The sequence below is a fragment of the Pelophylax lessonae genome, assembly GCF_965119305.1.
Source record: "Pelophylax lessonae genome assembly, chromosome: 2".
Classification (NCBI taxonomy): domain Eukaryota; kingdom Metazoa; phylum Chordata; class Amphibia; order Anura; family Ranidae; genus Pelophylax; species Pelophylax lessonae.
The window spans coordinates 250,936,366-250,961,273 of NC_138769.1; the positions used below are offsets into that span (position 1 = coordinate 250,936,366).

General features: G+C 38.6%; 1 protein-coding gene across 1 annotated transcript in view; it reads left to right on the plus strand.

Annotated features, from left to right (window-relative positions):
• The window catches only part of LAMB3 (laminin subunit beta 3), a 105,517-nt gene extending 80,985 nt beyond the window's left edge, over window positions 1-24,532 (plus strand). The window contains exons 17-23 of the mRNA XM_082244658.1: window positions 6,629-6,832; window positions 8,387-8,531; window positions 13,396-13,603; window positions 15,731-15,872; window positions 17,076-17,252; window positions 19,834-19,987; window positions 23,962-24,532. Coding sequence (XP_082100784.1) covers window positions 6,629-6,832; window positions 8,387-8,531; window positions 13,396-13,603; window positions 15,731-15,872; window positions 17,076-17,252; window positions 19,834-19,987; window positions 23,962-24,101 — 1,170 coding nt within the window. The 3' untranslated portion in view covers window positions 24,102-24,532. The remainder of the gene's footprint in view (window positions 1-6,628; window positions 6,833-8,386; window positions 8,532-13,395; window positions 13,604-15,730; window positions 15,873-17,075; window positions 17,253-19,833; window positions 19,988-23,961) is intronic.
• Window positions 24,533-24,908: the final 376 nt, after the last annotated feature.

Below are 24,908 nucleotides of genomic sequence, written 5' to 3' on the forward strand. Positions count from 1 at the left end.
CGGAAGAAGAAGGGGCTGTAGGCGGCTTTGAGTTCGCCCTAGTTTCACCCCTGATCAGAGCCATTAAAGAAGCTCTCAGATGGGAGGATCCTGTGTCTCCTCAGAAAAAGCAGCGGAAGTTCTTCAAGCACCTTGGTAAGGAGCGTATCAACTTCCCTTCCCTCTCTGAATTACAAGAGGTGATTACTGAAGAATGGAGTAAAGGGGATAGTAAGTCTTCCTTATCCTCCAAACTTGGGAAATTATATCCCTTTAAACCTGAAGATGTCGCCCGTCTGGAATCTGCTCCTCTTGTGGATGCGGCAGTTACAAGATTAGCAAAGCATGTCACTTTGCCACTAGATGACGCGGTCTCTTTCAAAGACCCTTTGGATAGGAAGATAGATCTGGACCTAAAGAGGATCTTTGTGACGGCCGGCGCGGCCTGCAAACCTGTGATGGCATTAGCAACAATGTCTAAAGCCATGGAAGTCTGGGTTTCCGATATAGAATCCAAACTTGGAAGTCTCTCGGAAGAAGCCGTAGAAAGTTCCCCTATTCACGAACTCAAGCTGGCTTCAGTGTTTTTAGGAGAAGCATCTATTGATGTTCTGCGTCTTCTGTCCAGATCGATGCTATCCTCAGTAACAGCAAAGAGGGCCTTGTGGCTTCGCCCGTGGATTGCAGATCCAGCTTCTAAACAGGCATGGTGTAAGATCCCTTTTGAGGGTACTTCCCTTTTTGGAAACAAACTAGACAGCGCCATTGCCAAGGCTACTGGCGGAAAGTCAGGTTTCCTCCCGCAAGACAGACGACTATTTGGTCAGAAGAAGCCTCAACCTAGGAGGCAATACACGGAGAGATCAAGAGATGCACGCTCTTACAAGCCTAATAGAGATTTCCGAAGAAACTGGAGAGGTGGTCAATCCTCTACTCGGAGGTCATCAAAAAATCCAGCGCCTGCTGGACAAGATTCCACTAAATCTTTTTGAGATTGGGCCCGTCCAGGCATGTCAGGTGGGGGCACGTCTTCTCCATTTTCAGCATGTCTGGGCGGCCTCAATCACGGACTTTTGGACCGTCAGGACGGTCTCTACAGGCCACAGATGGTCATTTCTGGCAGATCCAGTTCCAAGATTCATCTCAACTCATTTACCCTGTCTAGAAGAGAGAAGAGAAGTCTTGCTCGCCTATGTAGACGCCTTGGTGGCTCAAGGAGCGGTAGCTCCGGTTCCGGAACAAGAAAAATTTCAAGGGGTTTACTCACCCCTCTTCTTAGTCCAGAAGAAGAACGGGGCCTGGAGACCTGTTATAGATCTCACATACCTGAACAAGTTCATAAAGAACGAAAAATTCAAGATGGAAACACTCTCAACTATTCAAAGGGCAGTACTGCCGGGAGATTGGCTCGCCTCAATAGATTTAAAGGATGCGTATTTTCATGTACCTGTGGCAACCGACTTCCACAAATATCTTCGCTTCTGTGTTCGGAATCAGCATCTGCAATTCATTTGCCTACCCTTCGGCCTGTCTACCTCACCCAGAGTATTCACCAAAGTTCTTCTAGCAGTGGTAGCCTTCATAAGATTGAAAGGTATACGTCTACATCATTACTTAGACGATCTTCTGCTTCTGTCTCAAGAAAAGGATCAGTTATTGGCACACAGAGATCAGGTCATATCGACCCTCAAAGAGTTTGGCTGGCTGCTAAACCTACAAAAGAGTCAGCTGGAGCCTACTCAGCGCCTAGTCTATCTTGGGGCGCAATTCGACACCGTCGAGAATTCAATCTCTCTCCCATTAGAGAAGATACCGGTAGTGAGGGAGAGAATCCTTCCGGCTCTTTCCTCTCCTCGGCTGAAAGCCTCTCAGTGCCTCAAAATCATTGGCACCATGGTGTCCACGGCTCCAATGGTCAAATGGGCTCTCTGGCATATGAGGCCCTTCCAAAAAGGGTTCCTACAACAATGGAACACAGAAGAGAAAGATCAGTACATTCATATCTCCTCCAGCATGAGATACAGTCTTCTTTGGTGGCTGCAACGCAGGAATCTGCTCAACTGTCATTCTCTGGTTCCAGTCTCATGGACTATAATCACAACAGACGCCAGCAACTCAGGTTGGGGGGCTCATTGTCTGACAGAGATGACACAGGGGAGATGGTCTTTTCAGAGACACACTCCAGTCTCCAATATACTGGAACTCCGAGCAGCCTACCAGGGTCTTCGATCTTTCCAACACCTGCTAGAGGGGAAATCTGTAATGATTCGGATGGACAACACCACGGCAGTGTCTTATGTGAAGAGACAAGGTGGGACACGGAGTCTCTCTCTGCTACGAGAATTAGACCCGATCATGTCCTGGGCCCAGACTCACCTAGTAAACATCTCGGCAGTTTACATCCCAGGTTCACAGAATGTTCAAGCGGATTTTCTGTCCAGGGTCCAGTTGAACCACAACGAATGGTCGCTCCATGTGGAGTCGTTCAAATGGATTCTGTCGTTGGGAGTATCTCCCGAAGTCGATCTGTTCGCCTCCCCTTGCAACCACAAGTTGGAGAAGTATGTCACGAGGGGCAAGTGTCCTCAAGCTTACGGGACAGATGCACTAACCGACAGGTGGGAGTTCAGCAGGGCTTATGCCTTTCCTCCAGTACCCATCATTCTCAAATTCCTGCAAAGACTTCAAGCGGAAGGTGTGGAGATAGTGATGGTGGCGCCTTTCTGGCCGAACAGGCCATGGTTTCCGCTACTCCTACAACTGAGCTACCGGGACCCGGTCCCTCTTCCCCTCAGACCAGACTTGCTTCTTCAGGGAACATCAGTGCACCCCTGTCCTGCAATTCTCCGGTTGACGGTCTGGTTCTTGAGAGGGAAAGGTTGGAATCGCTCGGCTGCCCATCTACAGCCATTTCCACCTTGATGAATGCTAGACGACCAAGTACTAATAAAGTATACTGTAGAATCTGGGCAAGATTCATGGAGTCTGCATATCCTGAAGGTATGTCTTCCTCAGTCCCTGGGATTCAAGAAATACTAAGTTTTCTTCAGGCTGGTCTGGATATGCCCCTTTCAGTGGCAACTCTTAGAGTTCAAGTTTCGGCCTTATCAGCCTTCTCCGGGGTCATGTGGGCCCAACACCCACTAATCCAACAATTTTTCAAAGGAGCAATCAGGCTCAATCCTCAGAGAAGACCTAGGTTCCCGAAATGGGATCTACCTCTTGTCCTAAATGCCCTCTCCAAATCGGGCATAGATTCCTCTTCTTCTATCAAGGACCTGACCATCCGAACTGTCTTCCTGGTAGCCATTACTTCGGCTAAAAGGGTCTCTGAATTAAGTTCTCTCGGATGTAAAGAACCATTCTTGACTTTTTTTTCCGGATCGGGTAGTACTGATACCCAGGCTGAATTCAAATCCGAAAGTCACCTCAGTGTTTCACCAGAATCAGGAGATTGTCCTGCCTACTTTCCGTTCATCTAATGAGTCCAATCCTCATCCGTTGGATGTAGGAGAATCCTTAAAAGCCTATCTTCAAGCAACTGCACCATTCAGGCAGTCTGACAACCTCTTTGTCCTGTTCTGGGGAAAGAACAGAGGTAAACCTGCTTCATCTAGGACTATCGCTTCATGGATAGTGGCAGCTATCCAACAGGCCTATAGAGCTGAGGGGCTGGCTCCTCCGGAGGCGGTGACGGCGCACTCTACAAGGAGTATCTCTACTTCCTGGGCGGCTTCGCGGCACGTGGCTCCAGATGTGATTTGCAGAGCGGCTTCGTGGTCATCAGTCAATACTTTTATGACCCACTATTGTGTAGAGCCTGCTTCTCTGTCCTCAGTTAATTTTGGTTTGACTGTTTTGTCTGCAAATAGCATGAATTAAAATTTTCTTTGCTAAAGCATTCCCACCCGTGTGGAGTGAGCTAGTTATTTCCCACACGTAGGCTGCCATGGAGACAGACAGGAAAACGGAAAATTCCTATCATACTTACCGTAATTTTCCTTTCCTGATAGTCTCCATGGCAGCCGGAGTACCCACCCTCTCGTCTTGGATTCGGCTAAGATATGGAACACCTGCTGTACCTGAGAGCTGAAATTTATGGGAGGGGGGTCCTATACCCTTGGAGTGGAGGCGGGGTTAACCCACACGTAGGCTGCCATGGAGACTATCAGGAAAGGAAAATTACGGTAAGTATGATAGGAATTTTCCGTTTTTCAAAATTTACTCGCAGAAAATAAGAAAAACTTTTTTTTTTTTCAAAATTTTCTGTCTTTATTCTTTTTTTTTGTAAAAAATAAAAAACCCAGAGATGATTAAATACCACCAAAAGAAAGCTCTATTTGTGTGAAAAAAATGATAAAAATTTCATATGGGTACAGTGTGGCATGACCACGCAATTGTCAGTCAAAGTGTGACAGCGCTGAAAGCTGAAAATTGGCCTGGATGGGAAGGGTGTTTAAGTGCACAGTAGGCAAGTGGTTAAGGGGGCAAATCCTTTCCGGTCTTAAAGTGGTTAATCCTTCTAGAAATATTGGACAGTGGACTAAATTAAAATCTCAAACAATATGGTCAGCCTTCTCAGATACAGTGAACTACAAAGCAACTCCCCTCTATGTTATGAAGATGAAGAGAGGGGAATGTATTTGTAGTATAAACCATAAGTGCAGCCTAGGGCAACAACCCTAGGGCTCCTTCATTGAAAGAATAAAATGAGAGAGCGTTGTCACTCTAGGACTGGAAAAAAAGCCAGACAAAAGGAAATAATGTAGCTACCATACTTAAGGGCTTGTTAAGATGCAATCTATTACATTTTTATTTTTAAACATCAAAATGATTTAACACATTTGCAATTTTTTTTTTTTATTTATGTACTGTATGTATTTGTTGCAGTTTTTCTATTCATGTAGACGGTTGACATGCACATTTCGTAGAACAACTTAGCAAAACAAAATGCACAAAACCAACATTTGTTGGATGTGTAATGCCCACGGCAAACTAGAACATATGAGTTTTCAAATGTATTCTAGGATCAGGTTTGCTATGCATGCATACATCACTTAGGCCAAATGCGTGAAAGTCCTCTTTACATCGTTGAGATGCCTCACAATTGAATAAAGTGTTACAACATTTTTTTAAATATTTTTTTTATTTAACTGTTGTTGCTCTAAAAAAATGTATTTCTTGAACAATACAAAGTCATCACTATTATTCCAAAGGGTCTATTTACATTTGTATGTTTGGTGTCAAATACAAACCAAACCTTTTAAAATGCCTACAGATAATATTTTTTTGTGTGTACTGGCTCGGTACCACTGCTGCCCTGGCTGTAACATTGCTATTACATAATGTTTAAAGGAGGAAAATATTTTATAGTGAAATGATTCTTAAAGTTCACACAAAGAAATCACATGCCATACATAAACACTGCTGTCCCTTTTCTACCCGCCTAGGCAGTGTAGGTTAAATGGTCTCTGGCTGTCAAGCATAAATACAGATGGTCTATTGATTTCAATTTGCAGTGAGATAAGAGAAACAAAAATGCTGCCCCCATGTACATAGATAATTAGGAACGCAGATCATCAAGGTTTCAATACGTTAACACACAGTGATATGACTGTTTACATATATGTATATACACTTTAGAACAGGGTTTCTCAACCAGGGTTCCTACTGAGGTTGCTAAGGGTTCCTTGAGCAATGGGCAATTTCTGCCTCTCAGATAAGTTTCCAATGACACCATTGTTCCTTTTAGCTATCTGTAAGGGGTAAATTCTTCCCAATGATGACAAGAGTAAGGAGCGTTTTCCCACTTACTGTCACACTAATGTTTTATGAGTTGTAGATTTTTTATTTTTAGCAGGGGTTCCCTGAGACCAGAAATTTATTTCAAGGGTTCCTCTGTGATGAAAGGGTTGAGAAAGGCTGCTTTAGAACCTCTGGTTCATGGGCCTGCCCTTGTTCCAAAAATCCCCCTGACATGGCTTACCTCTCATCTGGTGCAGGCTCTATACAGATTTTATAGTCTTCTGTCTTCATTTCTTCTTCTGTCTGTTTGCCAAGGCATGGTGTGAGGGAGAGGCACTGATTGGCTGCCTCTGCCTTTTACGTCCACTTTAAATTAATCTATCACATGTATATCTAAAAACATTAAAGATTCTTTGACAGATCCTGGAAATATGTCACATTCTCGTGATTAGTTTCTTGCCCTTGAGGAAGAATTTTGAGATTATTTAAAATCTTTTTCATTGCTGTGAATAGTTCAGTAACCTACTATACTATATATGTTTTACTGTAATAATTTTAGACTTGTATGAAGGCCTAGATTTGTGGAGACCACCTGGGCTATATCCGAGGGTAGAAATGAGTCGAATGACAGTGTTCCATTTTTTTTATAATTTTTTTCTTTTACTTAAATCTACAAAGGAAACCAATAGCAGTTTGTTGTACATTCCATGTTTATACACCTATTTATTTTGTATATAATTGGTATTAGAAAGATTGATGATCTTAGTGGGCAACATGGTCTAGTGGCAAAGTGGTCTAGCTAGCACTGTGCGTGTATATTATTTATAATGAAAAGCCTAAAAATAAATAAATTAATTAAAAATGCAGACGTTGTATTTCATGGTGTTGTTTTTATTTGTTGTAGGTCTGCGAGGGTATAAGAACAGACTCATGCACCCCAGAAAACTGCCCTGGAAACATATGTCGAAGAAATAACGTTACCTTATGTAAGGTGGGAACTATGTGCAGAGGAGCATTCCCTTTGTCCATGAATGCACTAAGGAGCTCAGAGAAAACTTCCAAGGATCTATCGGACCTCAGCAACCAACTGATGAAGAATGCTCAAATGGTATATAAACAAAACAATATAGTTATGTTAGGGAATTAAAATTTCCAATAATAAATAGTCTGATAATAATTGTATCATACTCCATCCAGTTTTGACTGGGCATACATTTTAAGCTTCTTTTAAAAGTCTTTCCAATTTTCTATGCATCAGCTTGTATAAAACAAGTGACATAAACATTTATAAATAATATGTAAGATGTTCTGCTTATCTCATGCCACGAAGAAAAAGTTATTTTAAAATGACAGGTTGTTCGTAAAACAAGACAAGACGGAAAACAGAGTTTTTTGAGTATTACATTTTTTATTTTAAAGCATTTGTTTAGTTCAGTAAGTTCCTATGTTTAGCTATTTTGCATTCCAAATCAGCAGAGAAATTGACAACTTTTTGTTTGCTTTAGTTTTATAAATGTTCACATTAATTTAATTTAACATGGTGATGCTTTCTTATGGTGAAAAATGACTGCCCTAAAAGGCAAGTTTCTGCACATTACTCAGAAAAGCCTTTGTCATCTTTATAAAGCACATTTTTCGGTGTTGGTGAATGAACATTCTCTTACCTTCAACATCTGTTCTTGCATAAGAAAGGAAAGTGTTTACTATAAAATTTGCCCTAATTATATTGCAGCAAATGCCCCATTTATTGTGCATGTTAGATATAAAGGGTGAATGTATGTCATTGCGGATGTCCCTGTGCTATCCCAAAATGTCCAGGGTAATGATGTTTAGCTGAACGTTGGTTTGAAAGGCTTTGGCAGGTCAAACATCTCTTATTCTTTGACCAGAACTGATCTGAAATGATATTCTGCTTTTTCGTTAAGTTGTAGATGAAAATAATGAGCAGTTCTCTTAGGGAAAATATAATTGTACACCCTGTTCAGACAACCTTTTCTCTATAGATCACATTCTTATTTCTTTGGACTAAATTTTGATGATAAATCAGTTTGAAGGTATTCAAGGGAAAAAAGGGAGTGGTTACATATTTTATGCATTAAACTATTTGCCTAAATTAGGCAAATCATTTGCAAATCCGGCAACAAAAATGTAAAATAATGATTTGTTGGAATTTATATAATGCCTCCTAGTGTTGACTTCATAGGAACCTATAAAATATGCCTTACATCCAAACCAAACTGAGCAGGAATACACGTAGTTTCTAGAAAATTCTTATATTGATCAGAGGTTGGCAAAAAATTTTTCCAGCTGTCACAGATGGGATGAATCCAACACTTTAGATAAAAATCATAATTTCTTTTATGGAAAAAAAAAATCATAATTTCAATTTATTAGAACAACCTTTCTATGATGCCTGCAAATGATGGTTCGTTTTACAAATTTGTGGTCAGATCTTTACTTAAAATCTGCAAGATGTTGTTTGTCAGTGCAACATTAGTCCAGCGCGCTCCAATTTATTAGCGGCAAATTGTTTTAGGTCTCTCTTAATTTTGCGATATATACACACAAAATGTACCTTTCTCAATTAACTTGAAAGGCAGTTAGTAAAATTATACTTATGTCCAGGGAAAACGTAACTTTATTTTGTTTCCATGTGTTTTAGATAACAGAAGCAGAAAAAACAGCCAATCAGATTAAAGATAATGCACAGAATTTGATAAACCAAGTTACTCAGACCAGAAAAGATATGGAACAACGCCTAGGAATCACCAAGCAATTCATACAACAAGTCCGAGATTTTCTGACAGGTAAGAGAGAACAGGGACACAAATTTTTAATACTTGGCTGCTATAGTACACTATTAAGGGTTTCCTAAAAAAATTGAAAAACTATGCTTTTTGTATTACCCCCATCCCTCACCCTCATACCCCCCTCCCCCCATCCCCTACTTTAGCTTTTCAACGTAAGCTGCTACACTATTTCTGGAGCTACCATGACACTTGGACCCACTTGGCTAACTCTGGACAATGAAGACTAACATAGTTGATAAGTTAAAAAAAAACTTGCGGCCATCAAGTTCAGCCTTTCAAGCCTTGTTTCAAAGGACAGCGAAATGAAATCCAAAGTTATAGACTAAAGCCCCATACACACGATAAGAAATTCGGAAGGCAAATTTCGTCCGACGACCGATCTGCCGATTTTCGGATTGTTAGTATGGTGCATTTGACAGCCGACTCCGACTTTTCGGCTGACAAAATCCTGATGTGCAGGCTATAAAATTTTTGTCCTCCGTCAACACACGTCCGATTTACATAGTACAGATTTCGACGGGGAAAAATCTTATGAGCAAGACTAGGCATGCTCAGAGACGAAAGAACACATAGAAAGCAATCCAACACATGACATCACTTCTGAAGTAGAATTCCGTCGTATGGGAAAATTTGTATGAAAATAACCTCTTCACTTTCCACATCAGACTAGCATGCCACAAAAAACGGATGACAGATCATTCGATAATCTGATCGTGTGTACGGGGCTTAAGACTGAACAGACATCCTGCAATGTACTAGATCTAAGTTGTGCAGATATCAGTGTCTATTTCATCCACGTGAGACAGTTTCTGGTGCTACCTGTGCAGACTGTTTAATCAGACTACATGTCTGAGCAACAAGCCAAGCTGCTGACTTCTTAAAATGTCAGCTTATTATATTAATAACAAAGAAGCCTTTGAAGGATTACTTTGATCAGCCATAGGCAGCAACTGGCTTAACACAATAGTATTTTGCTTTAAATTGTGAATAGGTAATAATTAGTGAATATAATATAGGCAACATTCAGAACCATACCTATGTGTGATAAGACACCAAAGAAACATTATTAGGGGACCCCATGTCTGTAATTTGCATCTTTTGGGCAATACTACTTGTTTGCATAGCCTTGTATAAAGGTTGCAAAACTTTTTACACATTCATTTCATCCACGGGAAGCCCAGAGCTGTCTGGCAATGTAATTTATACAGGAAGCAATGACTAATAATTACAGGTATCAATTTTTAGTCAGATTGCTATTGTATTGTTAGTAAAAAGCTTTGTGTATCGCAACAAAGAAAACTCTATTAATCTTGTTAATTTAGAAAAAATATTAGCACAGAAAGAGCTTGCATATATAGTTACATAACTACATAGTTAGTCAGGTTGAAAAAAGACACCATATAGCTCAACCAATTAAAATAAAAAACAAAACAAAACAAAAAATAACCATACAATCCCATATATGCAATTATATACCCTCAGTTGATCCAGAGAAAGGCGAAAAACCCCAGTAAAGCATGATCCAATTTGCTACAGCAGGGTGAAAAAATTCCTTCCCGATCCCCGGAGAGACAATCGGATATTCCTTGGATCAACTTTTGATCAATAACAATTAACATAAATAAATGATAAATAACAATTAACTTATGGGGGCCATTTATTTAATGCTAAATAGGAACAGATTGTTTGATCAAGCTTTTATTCCTGGAACAGTTTGAACAAGTGCAACCGATTTTTTTTGGTTAATTGGTATTACCTTGACCATTTGTTCCAATGGTATCTTTTGACCATCTAGCTGAGAAGCAATCAGTGGGTTATATGTGTGTGACACTTTCTTGTGAATACAGTTCTTTATACTGTTGTGATACAGACAGATGTTATATCCCCTATGCTATTTACACTGAAAGCATGTTATACAACAAATGTAACAATTTTATCATTCTTAACATCACGCATCAATTGGGCAAAAATGTTACTCTCCAATTCATAGGTTTCTATTGCTATATGTGTCATCAGATCACATTTTTTTTATATTTTTTCAGTCAGTGTAAATACAGAAGCATTCATTTTGTATAACATGTTGTTCAGTTTGCACCAAGTTCATTTTTTTTAAATTCACTAATGCTGATCAGTTATTTAAAGGCCTCTGAGGTGAACCTAGTGCTTCCACGTGCATGTGACTGGAGACAATGTAACATGGAGATCAGAGATGTGCAAGGTATTACTGTCAGATCATAAGAGCTTCAGACAGGATTTAAATACTGCGTCACTGCCAGCTTTTTGAATACATGATCCCATAGGATGATGGCATGAAGGTGAAGCATAAAGTATAAAGGTTTTTATGTATAAAGGAAATCTATAAAGAATAGGGGTGTAATAGCTTCTCATTTTTACACCGTCCTGTATTTTATGAAACCCAAACATCTGTTTATTTATTTCACCTCAATATATTACAGTTGAGTGCATCAAATCAGGTGTGCTGTTCCATTAGTAGTGTAGGCATTATCAATGTAACAACAGAAAAGCACCAGCAACAACCATTTACAGAACTAATTGGTCCAAATGATTGTGTGCTGAATCAGAAAATGTTAACTTTTCAATGGTTAATAAATACTGAATGACTTAACAGCAGTATACAGTAGAAAACTGGGCGTGTCCTATTTATTCAGGATTGTACTGGATTGTAATACAGGTACTGGAACATTTTTACCCTAATGCACGGAATACATTAAGGTAAAAAATGTTGCTTTAAAACCAATTTAAATACGTGATTGAGAGATGCCTTAATTCTGTGCATGTTTTGACTTAACAGTATGATTTTTTAAGGGGAACCTCAGCGACAGCATATACTGACAAAGCATATACAGCTATGAGCCACGGAATTTATTTTTTATTTCACAATTATCTTAATCAAACAGTAGTAACTTTGACTGTCAGATAGAAATTGGCCAGTAGTTTGCTGTGGCTGTCCCTGTTCTGGCTCATGCAAAACTAGCCTGCCCTTAACCAATTTGATGTCTTGTTTTTTTTTTTTCTGGAACAATAACAGACATTATATTTACCTCCTCTGTGCAGTTGGTTTTGCACAGAGCAGCCCAGATCCTCCTCTTTTCGTGTCCCTCTTCAGTGCTCTTGGCCCCTCCCTCCTGTTAAATGCCCCCACAGCAAGCAGCTTGAGACATGGAGCCACGGCCCACCCTGCCAACTTTCTCTCCTCATTGGCTCACTGACTTTGATTGACAGCAGCGGGAGCCAATGGCACCACGTTGCTGTCTCAGCAAATGAGGAGTGGAGTCCCGGGCAGGTGAGTCTCCTATGCAACATCGCTGGATTTAGATGAACTTCAGGTAAGTATTAGGGGGCTAAGGGGGGCTGTTGCACACAGAAGGCTTTTTATCTTAATGCATGGAATGCATTAAGATAAAAAAAAAAAAAAAACGTCTGCCTTTACAATCACTTTAAGGGGCTGCAGAAGATACAGCGGTGTAAAATTTGCCAGCATCAGGACATTTTAAATAACAGGGCTATGCCCAAATTTACTGGAGACAAAGAGCACACTGGGGCTTTACTGCAAGAAATAAATCTGAACTCCAGGCAATTTTTTTCCATGCACTGGGTCTGTTCCCGCATTGCATGGGTTAACTGCTCAATTTTGTCTTAGCAATTAGAGAGCCGAGATATACTCACCTAATCCTCCTATCATCCCAGATCAAGACTGGTCCCGGCAGCCCCTGCCCCTCTACAGTCTAGCAGCCTTGTGTTGTGGAATGTTCCTGATGTCATCATGCCCATAGACCGGCTCTGGATGTGAAGACGTTAGGAACACTACCGCTGGACGTTGGGGAACGCCGTTTTCCATCAGATTGAAATATCGGATGAGTATAGGCTCTGCGTTTGCCCCTAGGCAAAATGAGCAGTTAACCCATGCAGTGTGGGCACATCCCCACTGCATGGGAAAAACACATTTTGACTATAGTTGGGCTTTAAGATACTAAACAGGATACAGCAGTGTAAAATTGGCCAGCAGTAGAAATGTTTTAATTAGGGATAATAGACCTAACTTGTAAATGCCTAACTTTTAATTTATCTACAGTATGCGGGTATAATGAAGTGGTTTGAATCCACACTGTTCTTGCACTTAGTTTTATTTTCCTTTCAAACAATGAAGTGACTAGCTGCTAAAATAAAGGCAGCTTAAAAAATAGATGGACAGTAAGAAGTGAATGTTCTACTTTAAGCATACCAATCTAAATAAATGCCCTATCAGCATAAAATTAAAACGAATATATCCCCAAAATAAATGAAAATTTCAAAATGTCACCAAAAGCCAATTTTAAGGGATGCCTTGCACCCAATGAAAGACAAAATAGTTGATTTCCCAAAGAGCTAGCAATCAGAATTAAATTACAATTTCCTAAATCACCCTAATCTCTCCCTATGCTTTTCCCATAACAGTTTTCAATGCACTGACACTATAGCTGCTTCATGCCTCTCCTTTAATAGTTAATAGGCTGGTTTATCCAAAACCCCCCTTGTTAGCTCTTCTAAACCTGATGGACATATTTTAAAGATCATGCAGTGCATTATGGTTAAAAAATCTTAGGTAAATACGCACAGAAATTTAGAAGTGATTGCAAACACGCAGGATTCACGTCATCCCTACTGGTGAATCTGACATTGCAGCTCAGTCAGAAAATGCAGTGGTATCATATCAGAGTCACTGGGTTAGACCCCACCCCTCTTAGTACAGCAAGCAAGACACAATACACTTATTGTTATATTGTTTTTCTTGGAAATGTGTTTTAATATCTTTAATATTCTATGAAAATAAATAACTTACTGTTTTTATTTTTTCTGTCAGAACCCTCAACAGATCCAGCCACTATTCAAGAAGTTAGTGAATATATTTTGTCCCTCAAACTTCCTGTTGATGCATTATCTCTTCAAAGAAAAATTAATGAGATCCGCAGCATAGCAGAGAAGTTGCCTAATGTGGAATTAGTGTTGTCACAGACAAGAGAAGATATAGCCAGAGCAAAGAGACTACAAACTGATGCTGAGAATGCCAGGTCTGTAAAGTGTTTTGAAAAGTCCACACACATATTCACAGTTAATATTTTTAAGAAATGTTAAGCTATAAATTGTGTATACATGATATTAGAACTTATTATTTTTATCACACACATTAAATATTGTGTATGCCTTCATTTAAAAAAAAAAAAACTTTTACAATTGGTAAAGATTTCTTTATTGCCACAATGGAGGATTCCCTTTAGTTTCACACTAGAACAATATGCTACATGATGCCTAAATGCAGGCATAATTGTGGGATGCTAACCCCATTAATTTAGTCAACATTTACAAAGGTGGAGTCTCCCATATTTTTTGCTATAAGAAGGAGTAGTAGAACTCTAAATTAAGAACCCTTCCTTCTGGCAGGGAAATTGATATATGTCATTTATATGGGCACATAACACCAACAGGGAGGGCATTAACAATGGTTACACATTTTACATAAAAAAACCCAACTTTGATTCAAGTAGGGATAGGGAGTTATCTACGATAACTATTTGGACCCATATTTGGCACATTAATACATCTCTTACTCATCAGCAAGTATGAACCTCTTTTTCACCTATGGGGGTTTATTTGTGCCCTAGCCTGTTTAGAAAGTACAGATGCAGTTAATATAATGAAAATGTTTTTTAAAATTAGTAATAAGCTAGCACCAACACCCCTTTAGCTATTTAACTTTATTCTTAAAAACAAGGCTATATTAGGCAACCTGCCAATTCCAGCTCTACAATGATTTACCTAGCACTGACAGCTCTATAATCTCTTCTGCCCCAACAAAAGGGTTTGTTCATTGCTACACCCAAGTCAGCACCTTGACCAAAAGGAATAAAGACCCTAGCGTTTTTATATGTACTGTTTTGATTTTCTTAAACCTGTACTAGAAAACATTGAGGGATGGATTGTTGCACAAAGAAAAAGTTTGATCTCTTTGATCATTGTGTTAGCAACTCACAAGACAATGATTATATGTTAGTGTTGTCACATTTTATCCTCGCTCATATTTTTCTGTGTTTTCTGTGTTTATCTTCTGGTCTGGCCAAAGAAGAATAAATGATCAGCGAGGAATAGGAGTTTTTTTTTTAAAGCATAAGTTCACCGTAACACTAAAATCCCTACATCTATAGAACTCCACGATCTAACACTAACCTTTCTAGTCCTATAAGGAAGAAATAATATACTTACCTTTTCTGAAGCCGATCCAACCGGATCCCACGATGAGCTGTCAGCCGTGGCTTCTCTGTGTAGGCGGGTGCAGAAGACACAGCCGATAACGGAAGCCCCATAGTAACTCTATGGGTGACATCACATCCCATTCATTTCACCGCCGTTGTTGGCCGTGTCCTCTGTAGAGCTTCCGCCGCTGAAGATCAGGTCAGATCGGCTTGAAAAAAGGTAAGTACACTGATTTCTTCTTTACAGGGTCAGATAGGTTAGTGTTAGAACGTGAAGATCTATAGATGCCGGGATTTTAGTTTTAGGGTAGACTTTTCCTTTAAAATACATCCTGATCAAAAGATCTCATGTAGCTGTTCCCTACCTTTGTCTTTGTGGACCTCTCTGCAGCAACATAGGCTGCACAGGCATTATGTCTACCCATAAACTACGTTTCCTTCACAGTTTTTCTGTTTGGCAATGGCATTTACTAAATATACATTTTTTAAAGATATTTTATTAGCAAATATATGTCAATTTTGAAGTCACAAGGAAGACATTAAATTTTCATCTATGGGTAGGTAGAAAAGGCTTTAACAATCATGATGGCATACTTCAAATACTAATGTAAGCGTTAGCTTAGAATATATGTCATTATCACCATGACAACTGTGTTATTTTCACAGTGAAATAATGTTTCAGAACAGACGTTTTATTGATTTATCTCAATAGTGTATATGGCATTCTGTGGGTGGTACACTAACTCAAATATGATTGAATAAATATTGCGAAATATGTATACCATTACCATACCATATGTATATCATTACATTTTTTTTCAAGTTACTTGTTGGTTTGCCATTCTTCAAATCATGATGCTGGATTTAATAAACACTATATATAAAGCATGCTTTGCAAATCAATACTTCATTCTAAATGGCAGTTTCTATTTCATTATTGTCATTTAGCAACAAAGCAAAGGCAGTTGAAGACAATGTGGATGGTGTGGTAGAGAATATAAGAGTGGCAAAGAAAGCCCTCCAAGAAGCTGAAGATAAAATACGTGGATCCAGCTTGTCTTTGCAGCAAATACAAGATCGTGTGCTAGAGGTGAGATTAAAATGTATTTATTTATCTGCATAGTGGTATTCCTATACTCGGTATAATTGGTATCATCTCGGTGTCCTGTCAGGGTGGAAAAAAAAGGCAGTCTTTTTGCAGACAACTGGCAAAGTGATGGTGGGTGCAGGTGTGTGCTGGGTTCTTAAGGTAATCAGAACTAAGGTTCTAGACTCCACTCTCCCGAGAAGTCCATGTGGTTGCAAGGGAGCAGCCAGAGGTTTGGGGACAGAACAGACAGAGGCCCAAGCCAGAGGGCTGGAGCAGAAGGGAGCTGCTAGTAAAACAGACAACAGAGCTACAACGTTTGTGATTGAGTACAGGGATGTTGTGTTAGATTGTCAGGAGGAAACTACCCCAAAACATCAAAATGTATATATTTTTTTTAATTGCACTTCCGCCCATACTTTGGACATGAAAGCATTTACATATTCCCAACAAGCCCATTCCTGAACTCTCTAGCTGCTTACATTGTGAATTATTTAATATGAAAATTGAAAAATATGTGAATGAATATTATGAAAAATTAAAAATATGCAAAGATCACAACAAACACTCTAGAATCGGGTTTAAGTCAGTCAGTTTCTAAAAGCTTGCATGCACTACCTATGTATTTTTGTATAAGGGTTGGAAGGCTGCAAAATATCTCTCTATAGAAAATAGCTGAGTTTTCTGTGCCACTGCTGCAAATTTTGAAAATAAATTTTACACAATTACTTCAGCTACAAAAGTGAGGGTTTGTTTTAAAGTGCTTTTATTGCTTGCTCAGGGTATTTTAATACCTTAATGGGCACAGGTTCACTTTAATCCTACAAAACAAGAATGGCTAGGTTTTGGTGCCATAGTAATACTAAATAATAAGACAGCCATTATGGCAAATGCCATTGTTACTACATTATCTCACTTATTCTATAAAACTGTCAAGAACAATGAAGTGTACAAAGCTGTGTACCCAATAGCAACCTATATAATTTCAGGACACTCTAGTCAGACCAATGAAAAAAGGTTTCTGATTTGTTGCTACAGGTTACTGAACTTTGGCACATGACTCTGTGTTTTACCTAACACAATTTTTTTGCTTCCCAGGAACCTTTATTAACTATGAATTTAGAAAGATAATTTTTTAAGCAAGAAATAGTATTATTGTATCACAATGTACTGCATGGAACTAACCAAAGTTAATTATCTGCACAGATTGGGCAAGTTTTGGACCCTATAAAGAAAGGGATGAACGAAATGCAAGATCAGCTACAAAGCTTTGCACAGCAAACAGAGAACCTGCGTGACAGAACTGCAGACAATCTACAACAGGCAGGTCAGGCCAACCGTGCAGCAGAAGGAGCTCACAAAAAGGCTGTGGATGCACAACAGGTACTAGTTTAATTTATTTAAAAATTGTTAAAGGCATGGCACTATATGTACAGCACTACAAGTTAAATGTTAATTAAAGCTACCCTATTTGCCGGCGTATAAGAGAACTAAGCGTATAAGATGACCCCCTAATTTTCAAGTTAAAACATAGGTTTTGGGCTATTCTCACTGTATAAGATTACCCCCCTTCTGTACCATAGCAGAGTAAAATGTGTGAGGACTACTTTACATGGCCCAAAACAAACGTCCCTATTAATCTCCAAGCAGGGTAAGCGCACAAACGTCCCTGTTAATCTCTAAGCAGGGTAAGTACACAAAGGTCCCTATTAATCTCCAAGCAGGCTAAGTACACAAACGTCCCTATTAATCTCCAAGGTAAGTACACAGGGTGTAATCTCTCAAATTGCTGGCTGATCGTGCGGGAATACTGTATCGGTATGTACCGTAGCTTCGACTACATACAGGATACCACGCTGAGCCAATCACAGTGAGCGATGTATTCTATTATTGAATACAAAGCCTGGCTGCTAGGATTGGCAGAGTCAGAGAGGCGGGCTGATGATATTACTCTCTCTGACTCAGCCAATGTTAACTGGCTCTGTATTTAATAATAAATACATTGCTCACCGTGTTTGGCTCAGCGCTGTATACTGTTTGTAGCCGAAGCTACGGTACATACCGGTACAGTATTCCTGCACATCCAGCCAGCGCATTGAGAGATTACACCCTGTGTACTCACCTTGGACATTAATAGGGACGTTTGTGTACTTACCCTGCTTGGAGATTAATAGGGACGTTTGTTTTGGGCTATGTAAAGTAGTCCTTACATTTTATACTCTCTCGCGTATAAGACGACCCCCCTATTTTTGGGGGGATGTTTTTAAGGTTAAAAAGTCATCTTATATGCCAGCAAATATGGTATTCTTTAACAATTGTGTTGACAGGGCCATTTGTAGTCTTAGCCAGAGGCACATGTGGCAGGGTGACAATGCATGGGTACAGTTGGGTGAGAGATGTCACTACATAACAGAAAGTGCCTGCACAAGGATCTTAGTGGCAGGATCACTAGGTATTCTTTTAGTGAAGATTTATAAAGGTTGGAAACAACTTTTTAAAATGAAATTACCTTGTTAAAGCCTATATGAGATTTTAGAGAATGAGATTACCTATCCTTTAATAAACATCCACAGGTTAAAAAATACAAAGTGCAGTAAACATAAAGTCTGTGTATTATACAAAGGGGGAGATTTACTAAAACTGATGCGCACATAATCTGGTGCAGCTGTGCATAGTAACCAATCAGCTTCTTTAAGCTTGTTCAATTGAGCTTTGACAATAAAACCTTGAAGCTGATTTGTTACTATGCACAGCTGCACCAGAGTCTGTGTGCTCCAGTTTAAGTAAACCCCCCCAAGGCTCAGTTCACATCTATGCAGTTTGCTTTTGATCAGTTTCTGCAGTGTTTTTTGCTGTGCATTGTGCATTTTTACACACATGGCTTTACCGCATTTTGTGTTTTTTTTTTTTTTTTGGCCAATTTGTTGTTGCGCAGATTAAAATCATGGCTAAATTGCGGCAAAAACACACTACATGCTTTTCTGCAGCTTCTCCATTGAAGAAAAAAAAAAACAAAAAAAAAAAAAACCCACAGTTTTGCACTTAAAAAAGTCCCTGACCTTTTCCAAAAACCAGCAGCTGAAAAAAGCATAGATGTGAACACGTACCATAGGAAACCATGTTAAATGAACTGTAGTACGTTTCTGCAAAAAGCACCAAAAAAAACCCGCAAAGGTGTGAACCAGACCAAAGTGTCTTTTTTAGTTTGTGTCTGCAGGCAATATCTAACACATCAGGCTACTGAACACTTTACCTGTTCAACCGATAAAAAGAAATAGTGAGGAAATAAAATGAGTAAGCTGTGCCCAAAGGCAGGTAGAGGGCAAAGGATAAATCACCGGTATTGCCTGTTGTCTCCCTGCAGCTGATCTTTCCGAATTATTGACTTACCATGCCTTGTTCTGTACTGTGTCACTGTGTGGAAGGGCAACTTCCTTGGTAAAGGCACAAGGCTTTGTTTCCTCATGTTGGAGACTTCAGCAAAAAGAACAGTGAGCAGGACAGTAGTGACATCACCAAACCTCACTCCAGATCTCCAGAGACTAGCAGCTAGAGGCAGCAGTGCCTTAGATCTCACACTTCAGATATGCAGATATGGGGCTGCATGCAAAGGTATGTCTAGGCACCCTCACATACCAGGAATTGCACTGTAATTTTTCAGGAGGAATTCAAGATAAAATGTAATTTTTTTTTTAGGGATTTCTTAGGCATAGTTAACACTTCTAGATGTTCCCTATACCATAGCAGATTTTAACTTTTTGAGTTTAGTGTTACTTTAACTGAGATACCTAAAGGGAATGTATAATGATTTTGTTAGTATTTTCATTCTTTAGCTTATGAGGTCAGGACTAAAGAAATAGCATGTTAAAAATCATCCAAAAACTATGTATCCATTTAAGAATCAGTCATTCAATTTTGGCCTTTTATGGAAACCAGAAAGATTATGAATATATTTGTCATTCAGGGTCTAGATGCTGTGATGGAAAAATATGCCTTGGTGAAGAGCCGCCTAGGGCAAGCAACTAATATTGGAGCTCAGGGAGAGCTGGTTTCAAGGATAAAGATGGAGGCAGATGATCTTTTCAAAGAATCTCAGGAAACAGTGAGAAGGATTACAGGTAAGACTAATGTAACTATATTAGTATCTGCTAAACCAATGGGGTATTATAGAACACATTGCAGTGTTTGTTACAGTTTGGTTAATCATTTACAGCCATCACACCTTCAGCAGTGCCCAAGTGTTACCTGTCAAAGTAAATGTGAGATTTAACAAGCATTTAATAGTGGTGAATCAATTATTGTATTATAAAACTCATCTACTGGGAAGATTTACCTGCTGCGAATGTTTGGTGAATTTCACATTCACTGCTTTATAAATATGCTCCTATACCACTTTCAGTATTTCTCAATTATATTACAGACTTGAAGATTTGTGAAAAAAATTGCATGACCTATTGAATATAAAAATGTCACTGTTCATTTTAAACAACCCATGAAATTGGGCAAATATATTTTTTTAAGAAATTGTTTTGATAAAAATACAATAAAATGATCATTATTGCAAACCAATACAACAATAGAAATATTCCTAAGCAAACAAATAATATTATTAAATATATTGCTATACAAAGACTACACAGAGCAAACAAATAATACATAAATAAATGTTATGTTTTATACAAGGTAAGTGACCTTTACTATTTCATCTAAATGGCTTTATACTAAAATGGTTTACCCTAGTTTTTATGTACCGTACTTCTTTGTATGATAATAATAACAATAATAATCATCATCCTCATCAGCATCATCATAAAAATCTTTGTATTATCTTATACATTTTACATTACTCTTTCTCAGATTTAGAGTCCCTTGTTATAGTAAATACAGAGTGTGTCAGGTCCCATTTAAGGAGACATCAAGGCTCTAAATAGAACCCCGATGTCACCCCTGTGTGCTTTTTGTTTGGCACCCAGAGCTGAATTGAACATGAGCCAAGCATCACTCAATGCTGTAAGGAGACTGGTGAACCTAAGTCATGATCAGACAATTTCCCCATTCACCATCTTGTGTTCTAGAGTCTTTGCTGAAGACTGGGAACATGGGAGCACATTGCTTATTGCTGATGGTATAGTGGGGTGATCTTGTTTTAATCCTTTGACTGCTTTGAAGTATTGTAAACATCATTGGCTACCAAACAGAAGTCATGGCACATGTCTTTGGCAGTCAATTGGTTGATATCACCACTGGTACTATCCTGGAAGAGACACAGTTGTATGGTGTAAACAGTACCAAAGTGGTTAACTTAACATGTTTACGAGAATCCAAAAAATATGGAAGCAGCAAGCTGAATGGGCATGACGTTTTTCTGTTTTTATATTCAGCAGTCAGCTTCCCACACATCTTGTATAAGCATCTGAGAGACTTAACAATATGTTCCTTCGAGAATAGTCATAGGCGCCTGCTGTTCATTCTGAATGTGCCCCGTCTGATGTAGAAGCCATGGATTTTGTTATCCATCTTCTCCTTAGTAAACACACCATCACAGATTAAGAGATGACACATAGCTAGGCAGCTTTCGAGCATAAAAATTAAAGCAGGGCAGCTAAGTATGTTGTCATTAAAAAAGAAACCAAAAGAATGTTTTCAATGAAGTCAGAATAAGCAGGGAACATTCCTTATTAGAGAAGAGAGGGCTATAGTTTCCATAAGATATATAACGGCTAGTCAAGGACACTATTAAAGCTGGCCATCCATGGATCGATATTCAGCCAGTTCAGCAGGGACCAGTCGAACTTCGATCCATGTATGGGCAGCCTGGTTGTACACAAGTCTATCTATCAATCGACTTACCTACAACCAGCCTGTCAGGTTTTTGAACAATCTGTGCAGCCAGCTATAGTCCGAAACACTAATGATTGCATTCTGACAGCAAGGAGGGCTCCCCACTGTCAGTACATAATAGAACAGCAGGAATAATTCCCCTGTCCACCCTAAATTTTTCATGTATGGGCTACTTAACATACAGTATATCTGCTTCCAGAGAGGTAAAATCATCTTTATTGTTCTAGCACAATGGAGATCACTCTACCCAACTCTTCCTCCTCACCCCCTAATGGAGCTTTATTGTAGAACAGAAGGGCGTGCAAAATAATCCCCCCTATCTTCACGTTTATGGTGTACATTATCATATTAACCACTATATAAACCCCTAGTAAAACCAACAATTTACTACCACAATTTAATCTAAAAATAGTTTACATAATCTACAAAATCTATACAAAACATTTACACAAAATGTAACATTTACAGAAAAAAAAAGAACACCATATCTAATATAAATTCCCTATGGGACCAATACCTGTCTATCAGTGTGCCCAAGTTTTGGGGATTCACAGAAATTGTGATCATAAAATTAATTAGCAAACAGGCACCTAAACATCTCTCAATTTTAGACCTGGGGCCATCTTATAAAATAATGAAAACCTACAGAATAACTTCAAGAGCTGGGGTTAAAATGTTTTACACCTATTCTACCTTAGTTTTTTTGGATGAATGTTACTATTACTTTTGTTTAGAGCAATTTTTAAAGAACTTCACACACATTTGGGAGGAACATTTACAATTACCAGAGAAAGTATGAATCTACTTGTGACCCCAGGAACTCACTGTTTTAAATCATAATTGCTAGAGAGCGTTGATCCTGAAAATCAAACTTTCTGAATTTAGATGTCCTAAAATTCATTGATATTTAAGTGTTGCTTTTGGCAGTTTATATTCCCAAAAGAAAATCTAGGAGACAGGTTGCTCCAAAGTCTATTTTTGAATTACTGTGTATATGCTTCTGCTCTTCCCTAGGCACCCTAAGCTTGACCAGAAGTGCCTTTAGTCCCACCCTTCTATATTAAGCCTAGTACACACTAGTAGTTTTTTTTTTTCATTCAACCCAGCAGGGCTGAACGAAAAAAAAAACCTGACAGCTCAGGAGGAGCCGCTGTACTAACTATCCAATGTTAGTACAGAGATCACCCCTGCTGTTCTATTGTGTTCCCCCCCTCCCCGGTAGAACATTCAGGTCAGCCATTGGCTGAGAGAGCTGATCAGGAGCTGGTCGGCAGACCATTTTTGGCCATGCCCCTTTGACAGAAGCCAACTGAACAGCCGACCTCTGTGGGACTGACTGCAGTACACACGGGCGGAATCTTGAATGGTTTCTATTGAACCGGCTAATGCCGCCCGACAATTGGCTCATGTGTACTAGGCTTAAGTATCCCTCGTGGCTTCAGATGTCCTATGATCTCACCTGGCAGCGCTGCCAGAATCTTCCCAAACTGTTGTGCACAAAATGCATATTTTTCTGATCTGTAATGCACACTTGTGTTGAGCTTGGCTCAGATTCTCATTGATTTCAAAAGGAGTTTAAAAATAATGAATTTTAGAGGGTTGGGGATTTTTTTTTTTTTTTAAAAGTTCGGCTCAACTACAATTGAACTTTTCAGAATTTTTCTTATCTACATTATATTACCAACCATGATACAATTATACCAATCTGTTCCTTTTTTCTTGGCATATTGGTACCATTTTTTTAGTTCTTAGTTATTTTAATAGTAATAAAGAATGCACTATATTGTGAAAATAAATTATATTACATTCAGGTACAGGACTAATATATTGATTACTTCATATGATATGAAATTGCCAAGATAAAAATTGTTTAGATGTAGGTTAATTCCCCTAGTGTGTGTATGTATGATTTCCCTGGCTACTCAAAGTTTGAATTATTTGCTTTCTTTTTTTCATTAACTTAGAATTAACCCTCTTATGTCCTATACATGTTACTACTAGGAGATATCTATATTGTTTTCCTTTTTTTTTAAACATTTTGATTTATTTATTTTTACTCCGAATTAATAAGATTACACACTAGTAAAATCACTTATTTGTAAATTGTAAAATTATAGATGGAAAACAATGAAAAACAATGTTATGATTTTAGCCATTGTACTAGACAAGATCCCAGATTCCCTGTTTTCTAACCTCTAATCATATCCTTTGCTTTGCCTATTTCTAAGGTTACATTTACTTTTTCTTTCAGAAATTGAAAGTGAATTGCTTAAGGACCAGCAATATATGATACAGAAATCCTCAGAGCTTATTGACCTGGAAGATGAGATCAGGAAGATTCGAGAGGACATCAGTAATAGAGCCGTCTTCTATTCAACCTGTAGGGATTAAAAAGAACATTTTTATTTCCACTTTGGTGTCCTTTCATAGAAGACATATATAGACTTGTGGTAACACAATACTTTGCAAAAAGATATATTGATGAGCAGATCAGCTGTGGCAGATGCCCTTTTCAGTATACTTGACACACCAGACAAACATTTTCTGACTCTGGGCATTCACTTATTTATTAAAATACCCTTCCCCCACCGATAAAGGATTTAATGCTTGTTTTTTTTTTTTTTTTTTTCTGTGGGATGATACACAACAGAATATTACTTACCTTAATACTTGGCAACCTTTTCTTCAATGCATTCATGTTGTCACTATTCATTCCCTGAAGCCGCACTTCTAATAATTTATTAATTTAAACAATATGTAAGACAATGCCTGAAGATCTCTGTGGGATTTGGTCATCTGTATTATTGATGTATTGTATTTTTTTTTAAGTTTATGAACTGGTGTTTTATGCCATTTTTAATTATTGTATGCGTTGCAAAATTTTTAATTTACAAATAAATATTTTTCTGTCTCATCTATTGAGGGACACAGGAATTCTTAGTTGGGTTATACTTCCACCTACAAGAGAGAAGGACATTGGCAACAAAAATAAATGTTGGCTTACACAGAACAAACCTGCCCACAACTGTCATGTCTCAATTTTTTACTATTGTCCTCCGGTGAGCGGATATATTATTCTCTGTTTGTTTCGAAGATTTTCTAGTATCAACAGCTGCTCTTAAATTCATGTTGGATATGGTAAATCCTGGAAGTGTCTTCAGTTAGCCAATAAGCATTGGTAGATTTATGCCAGATATG